Here is a 17,202-nt window from a genome sequence, read left to right on the forward strand (position 1 = left end):
TTTCTCATTTCTTCTCTTTGAAATGCCGTGTGACGTAGCATCTACACGTATATCATCAATACACACTACTCGCATGCAAACAACTGTTGGGTACTTCGCTTTGCCAAAGCAGGAAGATTTGATAGAGTTGTGTAGCAGTTGTTTTGATGGTCCACAATTGACTCGATTTCCTGTAGGAGAACAACAGACCAAGCAACAGTACGAAGAACGATCGCAGCTGCTTCAAAACCGTAACAGATACAGGTCATGGTAACTGTTGCGCAACTAGACATTTAGTCTACAATAGCTTTTCCTCTACCCTCTGTACCTTTTCAAAACCTTCGGGGGTAACCCGAGTATCGGGCTTTTACCCACTACCCGTCAGGAAGGATCAGGAGGGATCGGAGTGATACGCCAAGTAGAGTTATAACATATACGATGGCCGAAGTAAATGTATTAAAGAAAAACTCAACTATCTTGTCGTTACTTCCGTTTTAATTTTGTTTTGCACTGCTTAAAAGTTTAGGGCTACTAACAGTAAAACTACCATATTAAACTTAGTGGAAGTTCCTTTTTGTTTCGTTTCCTCAGAAACGAAACGTATCTATTTTTGACTTCGGGGTGAACTATTTACACGGTGAGGTAGAGTGGCCAATCAAAACAAAGTTTGTAATTGAAAATACAAACATCCATGAGATGCAGAGACAAACTTGTGAACACGTGACCCTGAAGTACCGCAAGTCTTAATGTTGACAAGCACAGAAGCGAAGGAAATGGATCATAAATAGGAAGTTTTGACTATCTGAATGATTTTGGGTTACATTAAAACAATTTACTGTTGAAAAATCCAAAGTTATCTCTCTTCGACTCGTGTTAATGAGTAATGTAAACAATCTTCACGTGCAAGTCGCAATTGGTTTGTTTCACTTCTCATTGTTTGAAAAACTGGCGCGCGATTTTTAAGCCAATCACTGAGCGTAGCAATTGCAATCGAGGAAATACTTTCGACAGTCATTTGAAAAGCGCTCTGTGTGCTCTTCTAACCAATTATATTATTATTTTGTCGAGTTAGAGCGAGTTTTAATCGAGTGCCGTAAAACCAAAACCAAAGTAATTCGGCCAATCAGAAAGGACGGAGACAATCCAGTAAACCAATCAAAACTCGAAGTAATTACACGTAGGCAACACAAAGCGCGGGAAAATGTGCTCGCGCGGGCCACGATTGGTTTTGGTTTCACTTCTGATTGGTTGAAAAAGTGGCGCAAGAACTTTGAACCAATCAATGAGCGATGTAATGCAAAACCAAAGCAATTCGCTAATTACTTTCGACACTCAATTGAAAACCTCTCTATCGCTGTCGTAGCCGTCGTCGTTTCCTAATTTCCCCAATCTCGCGCTACTAAGCAACGGTTACGTCAACGAAATGCAAATCTCTGCTATCGTGATTTCACGATTTCAACAATCTCGTTCGCGGCTGTACTAGGTGGACAAAAGTATCTTTTTGATGGTTTACGGTTGGAGAGTCCATAGAGAGGATATCCTAATATATAAAGAAAAAAAGTGTACCACACATAACATGGAGTTGATATGAAAAGTAACGCTTGTTCACAGGTATTTTCCATGTTTTCATTAGGAACCGGAAGGGCGGAAGGGAAGCCGACATCTCCTGAGCGCTTTGGACGGGCAGATATTCTTTTCGTCTTTCTTGTTCTTCCTCTTCTTTTTTACCCACTCTTGTGTTTCAATGACTTGTTTGCAAGTCGCATTCGTGTGATCAGATTAGATCGGATGTTCGTCACCCAATACAGTCTCAATGTTAACTGCTTCTTTGTAGATATGGATCGCTTTTTTGCGAGATAAACGTGTCTTGACAGAAGATATTCTTCAACGCAACGCTCTTTCTCCTTGTACCAAAAACAATTCTCCAAGCACCAAAGTATAACACAAGTAACTTGACAGTTCCCAATTTCCCAGTTCGCTTCATAGCTTTTAACAACTCCCGGACATCAATTGCTCTGGAACAGCCCGCTCGTCGTTGTAGCAAGGGAATACATCTAAAACTATCAACTAGCCTCTTTCTTAATTTGTTCCAAGTTCTCAATCGTCTCTGCTATTATTTGACACTTCGCGAAAACATCTTCGTTTGTCTTTGAACCGCTCCTTCGTAGAGCCACAGAGTACATCCGCTTAGCCGTGTCAAGCCCTCCGAAGTCCTTATTTCCTTTCCCTTTGTTTTTCAGCGCTGTGTGCGCCTTCACTAGTTCTTTCAAGACATTCATAAGACGGGTTTCAATGATCGGGACCAAGTTGCGCAACTCATCGAAATTCGTTTCCAAATTACAGTCTGTTGGTCTTTCGTTACCCTCTACTGTTCCCGCCATGTTTGCGCTTCGTTCGCAAGGGCTTTTAGGTTCTTTGTCTTCCTTTAACGTCGCCGCATATTTCAAAGCATTTTTAGATACAAACAAATGCTCCAAAGCGGATTGTAAGGCCCGGATAGCTGCCGCTGAGCCACCGTGATGAGTAACATTGTATTCACACATGGCAACTTGTTCCAAGCAGATTCGTATGTACTCACAGGGATAATGTTCGGCTCGTACACACGAGGAAGCCTTGCCATAATGAAGCTCAGCGAGCGATCGCGCTTTTTTCTTTGACTGGTCAACAACCTAAGGGCAACAATGATGAAGAACGTCCTGGTTATAGCCGATCGTCTTGGCCCAATATCCATCCACCCCCCCCCCCCCCCTCCCCCCGACCTACTACACAGACTGCTCCATTTAATCTCCCTTGAGCTGAGTTGTGTTTCAGTTTATTTTAAAGTGCGTACACTCGGCCATGTAACTGCATGACACGTCGCTCTTGTTTAGTTTACAACGTATTTGACTCTCACTGCGTTTTTTTTCTTCACCGCAAAAAGCCCAAAAACAAGGTACTAGGAAGGAAAAAAAACACCAATTTTTTCTGTCTCCCTTCCAAGAGTGTCCTGGGCACTTTCGTCTCACTTTTCCCACACTTCAACGCGCTTAGTTTTCATTTGTCGAGTTGCCGCGCTTATTTCGGTCTTCTTCGTGATCATTAGTAACCACATTTACTTGTCAGTTCACCAACGATTGATTGAAAATTCAATCTTTCATCTGGAGCATTCTGTGTTTAACCTCTCGATAAAGCCGATGAAACCCAAGTTGTCACCGATTTCAAGCAAAGAGGAACGAAGTACAATGTTGCAAAATCAAACCCTTAAACAGATCTTATGACTAAGACGACCAACCTGATTTCTGTAGGAATTGTGGTAAAGAGAAGCAAGACGGTGGTGTATCGAAAAAATCCGATAACCCAATTTCGTTGGAGACTGCATGAAGTACCACGTTGAGGTCGGGTAGAAAGACTCACACAAACGGAGCGCCTTCATCATAAGTTCAGTGACTTCTTGTTCAACCTGTTGGTGAAATGTTGGACATTTGAGCTGGTAAAATCATTCAGCTTCTGTTTGTTATCAGTGTTGTGGAGCAAAAAGCTAGCAACTCCGAGCTTGCCCACACAACATGTTTGCCCACAGACAAGGCGGTCAAATGTTTGCGCATAGACAAGGCGGTTAAATGGTTGCACTTTCGCGCAGACGCAAACCCTTTCGAGTGTCCAAAATAACCCTTTTTTGTCAATAGGCAACCTTGTTGTCAATAGGCAATAACTTTCAGGAATGTTTAGGAGAATTGAGCATGCATTTAAAATTACGTGCACTTCTCAACATAAGTGCCACGAGACGACGAACTAACGCACGCTGAGAAACCAGCTTCCAGTCTCGCCAGTTTAAACGTCGGCCCTTGGAGTTTTCTGCTATGGGTATGTTTAATGTTAATCATCAACCGGGTGGTAACTGGGCATAAGTCTTGCATACCGCCCGAGGTAGCAGATTCCTTGCAAAAATAGGAGGAACGATTGCTGAACAATTTCTAGCGAGTAGATGATATAGAAAACAAGGGTGAAGCAATAATCGACGACTCATCGCGCAACGATAGCGTCCGATGAAAGCGGACCAGATGACAAAACACCGCCTGCACCCGGAAGCAAAAAATTGCAGGAATTGTTGAGTACCAAATGGATAAAGATGTTTAGGTTCAAAAGAAACTGTGGTGTTGCGTCGGTGGGGTATTGAAACACAGTAATGGGTTAATCGACTGAGTTGATATGGGAAATTGTCCACCGTAAAGAATTTTGAAAGTGGACGTTTCGACCGTTAAACCTTCGTCAAGGCGAACTGCTGAATACCACCTGCCTCAAATGTGCGTTATTAGGAACAACGTTACGTTGTCAGCCTGCGAAACGTTTGGCACTGAAATATAACAAACATCACCTGTTCCTGAGCATAGGAAGACAGAGGAGCATAATCCTGGAGCAGTGTAGCCATGGTGAAATAGGAGCCAGACAGCTCCCACGTGACTGTGTCCCAGACCTCTGGGTTCTTCTTCCTCTCGGCCAAGCACCGTAATGCTCTGTTGTAGAATTCAAAGGCCTAAAAGATGGAAGAAAATGAATGAATAAATGACGCCACCACGGCCTAAACGTAACAGAGCCGAGCATTTTGCGAAAGTTGCGAAAAGCTACAAGGTATCTCAACAATGATTTTTATTTTATCAAACGAGTTGATAAAGGTCAAATAGCCACCGTAAAAGATTTGGAAAGCTAAGCTAGCTTTCCAAATCTTTCACGGTGGCTATTTGACTTTTATCAACTCGTTTGATAAAATAAATTTCTGTTTCAATCTCCCACCGACGCAGCACCACAGTTTCTTTAGAAACTAATTTTTTTTTTTTTAATCTCAACAATGACCTTGTTAAAGTAACCCCTCTCTTCTTGGCTGAACTCCCCCCGTCTTCCAGTGAGCTTCGATTGAACGCCACCGACGGCCTGAGCGCACAATCGCATCAGTCGGCCAAGGTTGGACAAAAGTAACGCCTTGTTTGCACTGAGGAAAGAGAAAAGAAATAACTTAACAAAATAAAATAACCAGACATCCGAGACAAGCCTGATGTGCGAAGATCTTATTGTGAACCGCAAGTTAATTTATGGCTTACTGCGAAGGGCGTCAGGGCCATAGGGTGATAGGCCGCGCGAGTGGTCGTTTCATAGACTCATAATCCGGCCTGACAAATTGTGCGTTCCTTAGCTAATTTGTGTAGTGTACTTGAAACCGGGAAAAAATGCTGGGACGCGACATTTCTTCTGTCTTTTAATTTCGTACACTACAAAAACACTCACAGGAGTTTATACGGACATTACTCTCTCTTCCAAAAACACTCACGAATCCGCTTTGCCGTGGCTGCAACTTATTACATTTCCTTGCTTCAATTTGGGAATAATTGACTTCTTGATCCATCGATCGATCGCTCGATCGATTCAATTAACCGGAGTAATGAACGGATGAAATTGAAAGCTTGGACTGGATTGATTGACTGGAACGATACATTAATTTAATCGATAAATAAATCGAAGTGGATTGGTTTGATCGGCTAACTGATTTATGTGCCTCTACTTAGCGGGGAACCATTTATAGATTCATACTTAACAGAACATGAATACCCCTTCCTTTAAAATTAACTGTTTCGCCTCTTATTTGTGGTAATCATTATGCTCCCTGATATGCCTTGCTTTAGTACGACTAACCTGTCATCCAATACATCAAAAGTACGGATCCCGCTTTCAAAATTTGAAAAGCTCTTCTTCCATAAATCCCGTTCCTTTAACGCGGGCTCCGCGCCGCTATCAATTAGACCAGCGGCTTTGTTCATGTAGAACACCCCTAGTTCGTTCTTGACATTGCCCAGTCGTCTTGTGATGTCCACAACCAGATTAATTTTGGTGTTCGCCGTGCAGATTTGGAGAGCAGCATCATACAAGCTAACGCTAGAATGTCAATATAAAGACTTCATCAGAATAACCTGTTTGACCTCATTTTTCAGCTTTGTCAAATCAGCTCCAAATGCAATTCACTTAATAGCGATCAGCGCTTCTTCATTCCATTTTTTCTTCATACGCAAATTGTCGATCAGTTCCTTCATAGTTCAGTTTACGAGCAAAAGTTGAAAGATTAAAAATAATCTCACTTCCAATTTTCTCTGACGTCTGTTGTTGACGTCGCCGTCGTTAATTAATACGTTCCTTCATTTTCTACTCGATGATTAAAAGCTACTAATATCGACAGTGCATTACACCTTATAATAAAACGAAAATAATTCACTTACTGGAAAATTATAGACGAACGATCGACGTTTCGGCCATATCACACGGCGTTCATCGGGAAACTACCGAGTCAGCTTGGGTCACGCAAGTGTCACGTGATAGCTGACTCGGCACGTCCCGTAACGCACGGTCCCAAGTGTGCGATAGCACGAACCGTAGCCCCCCTTTCTTGTTCGTCTTTAATTTTCCAGTAAGTGAATTATTTTCGTTTTATTATATAGCTCAACTGGATGACTGATACAATTCATTGTTATTACATCTTATCTTTGAGAAGCTGAGTACCATTATACCACATAATCTTTGAGTACTGTTGCGTCAAAAGTTCTAGATTTTACAAAGAATGTATTGGAAATTTATGAGTTTTTGACGACTAATAATTCACTGATTATCGAAAGCAACCACTTACAATTAGAAAGATGACGAAATTTTACAAGTTCTTTGAACTTTTGACGCCAATTAATTTATAGAACGATGCATTTTACAGCCAAAGCTGGATGTAAATGGGTCACAGTAAAAAGACTGACGCCATCAGTTCCCTTATTCCCCTCTTAGCTTTGTCCAGCGTTGGACATTAAACCCGCCTTTCCGTTTTGCAAGCCTCTAATAGACCATTTTACAGTTATAGCTAAGTTACCTTGGCCTAAGAATGCGAAGGGAGGCTGCCGGTGGCCATACTTTGATACAAACCTTTGTGCTTTTCTAATGTAGACTAATTAGAATTAGAATAACACAATTTACATGATAAAAGAAGTGATGTCTGTATTCAAAGCCATTCATAGGCTAGGTCACTGAGCAAACAACTGTAAAATGGCCTATTGACAATAGACCATTTTACAGTTGTAGCTAAGTTACCTGGCCTACGAATGGAAGCGAGGCTGCCGGTGACCCTGTTTTGATACAAACCTCCGTGCTTTTGTAATGTTAATATGGACTAATTAGAATTACAACAACACACTTTACATGATAAAAACAGTGGGGGTTAGGGTTTAGGGTTACACAATCCCATAATATACCTCTATTAACCCCCCAAAACTTTTGCATAACCATTGTTTGCAATTTCTCGTGGGAGAAAGCAAGAGAAGTCGAAAGCAATGCATGCAGATTTTTGGGGGGTAAAAGAGGTGTATTATGGGATTTGTGCAAGTAGTGAATACAAGGTCACCGGCAGCCTCGCTGCCATTCATAGGCTAGGTCGCTGAGCAAACAACTGTAAAATGCCCTATTCCCCCATGAACCAAACACCTTCACCACTCTTACCTCTTTAGCATATTCTGTTCCAAATCACAAACAAATTTAACACTTGAAGAATGCCCCTCCGGAATGGAAATGTACCCATCTGCCACTTCCGAAATAAACTCGTCCTCTACGGACTTGAAAAAGTAATCCTCCTGATGAACAGCTAAATTCTCCTGACATTTTGCTAGCATTAGATACGAGTCTCCACAAACAAACATCGTTGAGATCAACAACTCGTCACCTGTGCAAAACGGATAAAACGAGTTCAAATCATTGGCGTTAAAATTCTCTAACTTATTTTCTTCTGTGGCTGTAATGCACACTTGCAAAGAAACGTATACAAAAACTATACGTGAATTCTCAACTTTTGAAGAAGTGCATCATGTATCTTCGGTTAGTTTGGCCCACCACTCGTCCGAGTCTCCAATTGTTAACAACCACGTGGGTTCAGACACGGGAGGGGGGAGGGAGTGGAACACCTACCACAATTGACAGACTCCATCTGACGTCACGGCGGCTATTTATGTTGGTGTACAGAACAATGCAGTAAAATTTCTTTTGGGAATTTGACTATTCTGTTTTTTTGTACACCGACATGGCCGTCTCATCACGTGGATGCAAACGAATAGGGCATTAAAGAAAACCTCCACTAGAGCAAGAAAATAACTTTAAACCACAGAACATATTGTTTATTATTTACAATCAAATTTTTTCTAACTTTTGCCAATGACAGCTTTTGTATCGGGCATAAATGAATTCCAAGAACGCTTGTTTTGGTTTTCAAATTTGAAAGGGAATATAAGCGAGTCTGAACATCTTTGTTTTGTTTTTTTTTCGACATGACAACTTTTTGAAGAAAATTGTTGCAGAAATTTGATTGCAAACGTTATTTTGTTGGGTTTAAGATTATTCATTAGTCGGAGTGGAGGATCTCGTTAAGCAACGAAGACGTCGCCGAGGGCGAATACGCCAAAAACACCAATAGGTTACAACAAAGACTAGCCAAACAAATCAAAACTACTTAAACAATTAAAACAAACTTACTACCTTGCTTAATGTCAGACTGCGCTCTAAAAACCCGCGAGGCCTCGAGACACTTGAACGCGAGTTTACAGTTCCGCATCCCGCGGCCGAATTTGCCACTGGAATTAAACATACAAGCTAACGAGTGATATACTGCTCCCGCTTTACGGAAAAGCAGTCCTGCATTCTTCTCCTGCCAACGAATCGGACGTTTTAGAATCAGCGGGCTTTTCTTTCTCTTGAAGGCTTGCAGGCGGTTTTGATAAGATGGAATCACTGCATGAGTGGGACTGGAGTCGGGTGTCCCGCTTGCGCGCGGTGGAGACTGTGGTTGAGAGGAGGAGCACTCCGATATGGAGCTGTTATTGGTGTTGATATGACGGTCTTGCTCGTCGACTTGCCTGCTTGTTGCTAAATGCGTCCTTACACATGCAAGGCCCTACAGAGAACAAGGCAATGAAAATTAGACGAAGAATTGATTAGGTGAAATTTTCGCGATGAAGACGCCTCGAGTATTTGTGCATAATGCATCAAGCTGGAATGGATAATAGTCTACTGATTCCAATCCAATATTCAAGGTAAAAGCCCATAAACAATCTTCTGACAGAGTCTCCTTTTGGAAGAAAGAAGATGCGCTTTAAGGACGGTGCCTACTATTGTTGTTGCGCGTACGTTCTGCGCATCTCGAGATACTCGGATTTCCTATGGGTGGTGCTTACTAATACAGGGATATTTTTGCGCGGATTAAAACTATGCGGAGAAAGTAGAACTTAGCAAGTGTCCTTGGTTTCCATAAAGAAAATTGGGGGTAATCATGCATTTTTCTGAGAAAATTAAGCTTCGATTTGGAAAAGAACGCCATACATTGCTTTGTATCTTCAAGCGTATCTTCTTGATTAATTATCTTCGAAAAATGCGTGGTTACCCCAATTTTCTTTTTGGATTTCAGTAAAACTTGTTAAGATCTGCCTTTCCCGCATATTCAGTAAACCGCGCAAAAATACCTTTGAATTAGTAGGCACCGTCCTTAATTACATTTGATTTACAATGACCCCAATCAGTAGAGAACCTGTGGTGGGTAGGCCTTGGCGGATTGTGCTAGCATAATTTTTGGCATAATTGGAGCAAAGCATAATTTTTTAAACAGGAACTGCCACGGTATAATTAGCCAATTTTAGCACTTTTTGGAGCATAAATTCATAAAATTCGGTAATTCATTCTTGCAATGCGTGTTTTAGCTACGTTAACAGTAGTATTGACTCTGTTCTGATATGCTTAGATACTAGGCCTCTTTTGGCAAATTCTGCGTGCGCGGTTAACCTTTTGAAAGAGTCTGGTACTCTGGTTTCCCATCCGGCTTCACGTGAGGATTGTTTAAGCTAGCACAACTGCCATACGACTCCAACATTTGGTATCGTTATTGCGCGCCTATATGTACAGAATCTACGTCATTTTGTGAGCATAATTTCAGAAATCAGGAGCATAATTTTGGCATAATTTGGCAAAATTTCGAGCACTGCTAGTAGCATAATATGCCACTTTTAGGAGCACAATCCGCCAAGGCCTAGTGGTGGGCTATACAAGCTCACGACTGAACAAACAGTAATCGTTGCTGCAACAAGTTGCAAAAATAGTGGAGACACTTCACCTTCTTGGGGCGTAATTAATTTCCCTATTATCTCTCACACTGTAGCCCCCCTCCCCCCCTTATCAGTGTTGCTAGCAAGACAAAAAAATGTTGGGAACTTAAGCAGTCAACATTGAAAGGGGGAGGGGGGAGAGGAAATGGGAAAGGTTTAAATTCTAGATACGGCGGGCATTGGAAGCTAGAAAAGGTGTTTTTTAATGAAAGTGTCTCAACAATTTTGCAACTTGTTGTGACTATATTTTCTTTCCAAGCCTACTACTATTATCACGCATACGTTCTGCGCATCTCGAGATACTCGGGTTTCCTGTGGTGGCGCTCACTAATAAAAGGATGTTTTTGTGCGGTTTAAAACTGTGTGAAGAAAGCATTTATAACTTAGCAAGTGCTCTTGGTATCCAAAAAAAGGAAAGCGGATTATATGCTAAACCTTTCATATTCATTACAACTTGTTTCTATTCTTGGGTTTCACTCACGTGATCAACAGATACGTTTTTCAACGAAAACAAAATACAAAGTTTGCATAATAATAGAGTGCAATTCCCGGAGGATTGGATCTGGACTCCAACATGGCCTCCGTTTCATGACCTTTCATGGTCTTTCATTGTTTGGAGACTCCAATATGGCGGCCGTGACGTCATGTGAAAACCAAGAATTGTTTTTGTCTTCTCTGCCTCACTATCAAGATGAATATTGATATTTCGAAAATGGTTTATTAAGGTAACCATGTATTTTTCACTTACCTTAATGATATGCGACAGAGCCTCCTTGCACCGTTCTTCGACGTTGCTTGGTAACGGCTTCGAAACCTGATCAACAGAGACAGGATAAAAATGTTATGGAATTGTTGGCTCTCCACATATGATGTTGGCAGCTCCCAACAATGTAAGAATGTTGGCCCAACAATGTAAGAACGTGCAGTGGAAGGATATGACCCATAAGACTTAGTAAACTTACAAATCAGTCGGCTGCCATCTTGTTTTCAAAATGTTAATGCCTAAAATTATCACCATGGAGACCTTATGTAACGCGCGCGCGTGGCCCCAGCAATGTTGGAGGAAATGTGCAAACGGATCCAAGGTTGTTGCGCTACGCTTCGGCGATCACGGAACAAAGGAAATGTCTTCGTGCAACAACTCTCAACAACACGCAACAACACGCAAATGGAGGGTATGCAACGGACGCAACATGTAACACCCAACGATGTTGGGAGTTGTTGGCCAACAATGTTGCAATGTTGGGAGTTGTTACCCAACAATGTTGCAATGTTGGGAGTTGTGGGCCAACAATGTTGCAATGTTGGGAGTTGTGGGCCAACAATGTTGCAATGCTGGGAGTTGTTATCCAACAATGTTGCAATGTTTGGAGTTGTTGGCGAACAATGTTGCAATGTTGGAACAATGTTGGCCAACAATGTTAAGGCCATTTGCATGGGGCTTAACAGAAGCCTTCAACCCCATTACTAGGTTTTCTATACGTAACGGCATTTTTTACAGATGTAGCTATTTTTAGACAGCTTCTCGCGCGACTGACCCATTTGCTGACGTTACGCTGTCGGATGTCGAGGAGGCAGCACCAGGAAGTTTACTTATTGAGCTGAGCGACGATGACATTGAAGTTGATTGAGAATAGCCAAGAGATCATACCTCATGATCGCTTGGAATATATTAACACTCAGTCCTGGACAAAATGCATTATGTCGAGGCTCTGGGGAATAAACTCATACAAAGCCTTATATGTATTCCCCAGAGCCTCGACATGATGCCTTTTGTTTAGGACTGAATTTTAATATATCGAAAGTGGTAGCTAAAGAGATTTATGTGAAAACCGAACAATGAGTTGTTAGTCCTGGGCGCTTAATCGAATAAATACGGTAAGACATCCGAGTCAAGATGCCCAAAAATTAAATTGCTCCTTATGTGCAATTTTTATGTGGCAAATACATTATTTGATCGTGTAGATAGCACAACAAATAATTGTTAACAGTTCCAAGTTAAGTGCGTCAGCAATGATTTTGAACAGCAAACATACGCAGAAACAAGGCGAGACTGCTTGATCGTCCTCCTAAAATATAGCTCTTACAGGCAAGAGGTTGAGACGGCGGCCATTATCGCGTTTCTAGGATTGAAGAAAAAGAAGCGCCGATGGCGGCAGGGTAAAGTCTTGCAAAACAGCGAAGGGAAAAGAAGGAATCTACACTCATAAAAACCTTCCATTGTTACGTATGCATCTCCTGCCACACTGCCTGTACCTTCGCTCTTCTTAATTTTTCTCAGTAACCTGTTCATGGTAAAACGTTCGTAAACTCTGTATTTTCAGTAAGCTATGGTTTTGAAACCAAATAAAAAATCTCCACACAAAATTTGATTTTTGTTATTGCACAAAACCCTGCAGACTTAGACTTAGCCATTTTTTTATCTTGTGCGCCGTGTCCATGTTGTCAATGATTGCTTGCTTTCGCAAGTATTTGCCACATTTCATGTGATGAGTCGTTTACATCAAAAATTTTTCGTACACTTGTCACTTAAAAGCTAACACGCTAACTTCTCAGCCAATATGTTTGTCACATAAAAATTTTTCGTGCAACTTACCTCGCAACGCCATGGCGAGACAAGCAGCAGAAAGTGGAATTGAGGTATACTTTCCGCAACTAATTTTTCGATCATTGCGTAGTGTAACATATGTCCTGCAACTTGTGTCGCAATGAAAATATATATTCCTGTAACCTCACGTGATCATCGAAAACGAGACAAGTTGCAAGAAACGTTGACTCGTATAAGTTAATAACACCCACCAAGCAACTTGTTTCTCAATGTGAGAACTTTTGTCCCAACAAAATTGCGAGACAAATTGCAAGAAAAACTGCAGAGTGTAACAGCCCGGTAAGTTACTGATTAACTACGATGATCTTCAACCTTCTTGTATTTTAATTTCTGCATTTCAAATATATGAACACTTCCTATATTTTACATCACTCGATGGGAAAATCGTCGCGATAATGGAACGTTCTAGTTTTTGTTGAAGCAGTCCTTGCTTGAGGTCGTCCCTAGCGAAAGAGGCTGAGCGTTTGATACAAATGTACGGAAATATTGCTCAAATAAAAAAAGTTAGGAAAAGAAACACGGCGTTGCAGGCTAAAACTAAAAATGATTTGACGCAAGAAATACTACAAATAATCATGGACTCACCTTGATCCAATCACCTTGCTGCTTTACAGGCGATGATAACTTTGTAACATCTAGTGACTGCAAACAAAAGACACCACTGATAAGAACTTATATATTCAACGAAAACATACATAACCTTGCCCATTGAATCAAATGTTGATGTGTTAAAACCGTTTGCCCCTCCCTCGGCAGTCAACATCGTTGAGGATGTTGAGGCAAATGTGGAAGCCGTTTCTCCAGGCCTTTAGGAAGAGCATTTTCGATATGAAAATAGTGTTAAACAGTCGAGTCAGAGCTGGCGTTCCTCACAAACGCTAGAGATAAAACTCTTAGCATTGTGTTTCTGCAGAGGACGCCAAAGAAATGGGCTAAGACGCATGTCGCACGTGCACTTGCGTGTACCAGAACACCTGTCGTAAAAGAACCTGTACATAAGTACAAATGCCGCATTTCACGTGGATGTTCTAGATCACATACCCCGAAAGTGCACGTGTATAGAGTTGTTTTTGTCTTGGCCTCAACCCCTCAATAGAACAAGCAGTCCTTACCCTCAGCATTACAATCTCGGTTTTCACCCACCAGTACCTAACAGCCCCTACACAATCCCTGCGCTTATTCCAGTCTCCTCAAAATTTCTACAATGTAAAAATGCAAGCATGGGTTTGCGCCGAGCGCATATGTTTGCTCTGCAAGATCGCTGTTTGCAACCAATCTCCAGAGAGACACAGATAACAATGCTGCAATGTACAGTTGCTGGTGGACGAACAGATAATAAGAGATCTTTTCTTTTTGCCTACCAACATGGCGGCGACGACGTAACATGACCACCTATAGGCCTAGTTCGGTATATCAATATTCAGGCATGGCTACGACGTTTTATGGTCAGATTTCACGGCTTAGGCCCGCTTCACACGTCGAATGTTTCATGTGCCGAATCTAATGCAAATGAGCGAAAACAATAGATTTTTCTCATTTGCATTCGATTCGACTCATAAAAGTTCGACGTTTGGACCGGGCCTTAGTTCTGTTTTCTTTGTCCCATGGGCTATTGACGCGTAGGCCTTGCGGGCGAAGGGTCTAATTGTTAATTAACCATAAAGCCTCGTAGCCATGTGTGAATATTGATAATACGAACGTGGCCTATTGATTGTACGCCTGCTGTCACATTACTGGTTTAATTTTCGCGGTACTTATTAACCAAAAACCGCTCTGTCAACACGTAAATCGTGTACCTTTAGAGCCACCGCTGTATCCTGTCCTTCACATTTATCATGTACAGAATCCGTAGAATTTGCTTCATCGTCGTAGGTTTCCTCTTCTTCACTTCTCCGTTGGTCATCATCGTCAAGGTTAATGCCAGGCAATGCATGTACGTCATCCGGTGAATACAACTCGGACAGCAAGTAACTTGCCGAGGAGAAGATCTAAAATTAAATTGGAGAAAGAAGATTGACTGATCCTGATCCTGATATGCTATTAATCGAAAAAAAGGATTGCCTGTTTCTGATTATGCGACCTCATACACCATAAGCGTTTTCCGACGAAAAACCTCAAACAACAATGACCATAACCAGGTTTTCTGAGCCCGCGAGACTGAGCATCCCCAGCAAACCATTGTTTTAACGAAAACCGCTGGTCAGCAACCTGGTTCTGGTCATAGACCTTATTCATAAATGGCGGTCACATTTATAATTCTTTTGCCCACGTGCAGATTAGCCTACCAAGCCTCATTTTAGAGCAAGAATTCTCTTCAATTCACTGTAGGGTATCAAGGCTTGGTAGGCTAATTTGCACTTCGACAAAAGAATTATAAATTGACCGCCATTTATGAATAAGGTCTATTGCTGTCTAAGGTCTTCCTTGCATCTGACGTCACAGCGGCCATGTTGGTGGAAAGAACAATAAAGAAAAAGTCTTTTGGGAATTTGACTCTATTATTATGCAAAAAATGAGCTACATTTTTCTATTTTTTTTTTTGGCACCAACATGGCCGTCTTATCACGTGAGTGCAATCAAAGACTTGACGCCAAGCTCGCCACGTATTGCTAGGGAGAATAGAGGTTTTGCACGGCAGCCATGTTGCATGGCAGGAACAATAGATTCTTTTTCCTATGGTAAGAAATGTTCTTTCTAATGCAAAACATTTTCATTGTTTCTGCCATGCGACATGGCTGCGGTGCAAAACCTCTATTGGCATTATTAAATTGCTCTTGCGTATTGCTAGAGGGAGTAGGCACCAAACCGAACCGAATGTCTCACAGGGTCAACACAGAAGCCCGGCTTGTGAGAAAGGCGGAACCTACGGTGTAATGTCAAAAAGACTTAAGAATCTACCCATTAGCAGATGAAATTACAAAGATAGCACTTCCTCTGCAGTTTTCTAGACCATGTGAGTTCGTCCGGCAAGGGCCCGAACCCGCGACCCTCTGCATGGTAGTCTGGCGCTCAGCCAAATCAGCCACCGGTACGGGGTACGCTTTTCCGGGTCGCCCAATAAACCGCTAAAGATAAGTCAAGCGGGAAGTTCCAAAACTGTAGAAAATTAAAAGAAATCAAGTTCACCTCTGGAAATTTGTCATTATCAAGGAGAGTAAGGCAGTTATTGAGTAACTGACGAACGGTCACTTGCTCCCTGAAAAAAAAAGACGCAAGGACAGTAGCATCAATTTGGAGATGTCTTCTCTACTCAGGGGAAAGAGGGTCAGGGGGAGGGGTGAAGTGTATGTAATGCGCCTGTGTCTATCGACACTATAGCCCAAGATAGGTCTGTTGCTCCACCAACTCTGCTGACAAGTCGACACACAAGTACTTCTATGATCTCTCGAATCTCAAACGAAGAAAGGTCTCACTAAATACAACTTAATGAGAATCACATACCCAGTACTGAGTGGTACTTGGTTCATCATATTCTTGGCAAGCCTAGGGAACGAACAAATGATCAAGTAAATTTAATTTAGTAACCCTGTGACGAATTCTGTGTTTGTTGATTGGCCCAGAAAAGCTTGCGCTTCACTGGCGCAAATCGGCTAATTAGCCAATCGGAACCCAGATGATCGCGTTTTTCCCACGCATGAGTTCCTTTCAAGTCTCAATCGTTCATTTGAAAATATGCATTTGTATCGATGGGGGATTCCGTTCGTACCCACCGGGACATCTGGTGACACACATACCGGAAATATAAACTCCATCTCTTTTATGTCATACAATATGGGAGAAGTATCCTAAAAATAAATTGGGTACAAGCAGTTTCAGGGCAAAAATAGAGAATGACAGGTTTACATTTGTGTGCTTAAGTATGTAGTTATGCAGAGTACCGCAAAAATACGTGCCACACGATTATTTTTCCTCTTTCAACCAATGTTGTTATATAGCTGAGTTTTCCCCCCAGCAGCGCGCACTCTCATTGGTTGCTTCGAAGTCACATGACATCTAACAATAAAACTGTCTCCCGTCAAAGTCTCTGAGCAGGCAACAGTGCAAAATCTATGACGTCAGAGGGTGTTACCCGCGAAGGTTGACCGACCATCGCCGTTGCATGCTTTTGTTTTTGTGCTACATAAACACTTAATTAATGACTGGTCCCGTAGGAAAACAATTGATTTTGTTTCCCTCGGCTGCACCTCCGGGAAACATTGAGATTCTCGGGAAACAAAATGAAATGTTTCCCCCGGGACCAGTCATTAAGTGTTTAATATTATTGTTCTGTATCGTCGTTGTTGCTGTGCTGTAGCCGTCGACGTTTCTTTAACTCCCTCATTTCATTTTACGATACGTTGACGTACCTGTAACACAACATGGCCACTGGTGTAGTAAATAAATTTGCTGCTTTGTCGTCCGTCCTCTTTGTATCGAAATGTTTTGAAACATGAACAAAAAAAGGATAACTAAATTACTCGTTACTTTGCAAAAGCT

General features: G+C 41.8%; 1 protein-coding gene across 1 annotated transcript in view; it reads right to left on the minus strand.

The window, feature by feature from the left end:
- Positions 1-454: 454 nt before the first annotated feature.
- The window catches only part of LOC138043634 (erythroid differentiation-related factor 1-like), a 38,027-nt gene continuing 21,279 nt past the window's right edge, over positions 455-17,202 (minus strand). Inside the window, exons 15-27 of the mRNA XM_068889994.1 lie at positions 17,073-17,131; positions 16,168-16,209; positions 15,853-15,922; positions 14,523-14,714; positions 13,312-13,368; positions 10,867-10,932; positions 8,503-8,917; positions 7,477-7,696; positions 5,644-5,883; positions 4,810-4,945; positions 4,334-4,492; positions 3,251-3,418; positions 455-2,648 (exon numbers count right to left, since the gene is read on the minus strand). Of these exons, the coding sequence (XP_068746095.1) occupies positions 2,043-2,648; positions 3,251-3,418; positions 4,334-4,492; positions 4,810-4,945; positions 5,644-5,883; positions 7,477-7,696; positions 8,503-8,917; positions 10,867-10,932; positions 13,312-13,368; positions 14,523-14,714; positions 15,853-15,922; positions 16,168-16,209; positions 17,073-17,131 (2,430 nt within the window). The 3' untranslated portion in view covers positions 455-2,042. The remainder of the gene's footprint in view (positions 2,649-3,250; positions 3,419-4,333; positions 4,493-4,809; positions 4,946-5,643; positions 5,884-7,476; positions 7,697-8,502; positions 8,918-10,866; positions 10,933-13,311; positions 13,369-14,522; positions 14,715-15,852; positions 15,923-16,167; positions 16,210-17,072; positions 17,132-17,202) is intronic.

Source organism: Montipora capricornis, chromosome 3 (genome assembly GCF_036669925.1).
Source record: "Montipora capricornis isolate CH-2021 chromosome 3, ASM3666992v2, whole genome shotgun sequence".
Taxonomy (NCBI): Eukaryota; Metazoa; Cnidaria; class Anthozoa; order Scleractinia; family Acroporidae; genus Montipora; species Montipora capricornis.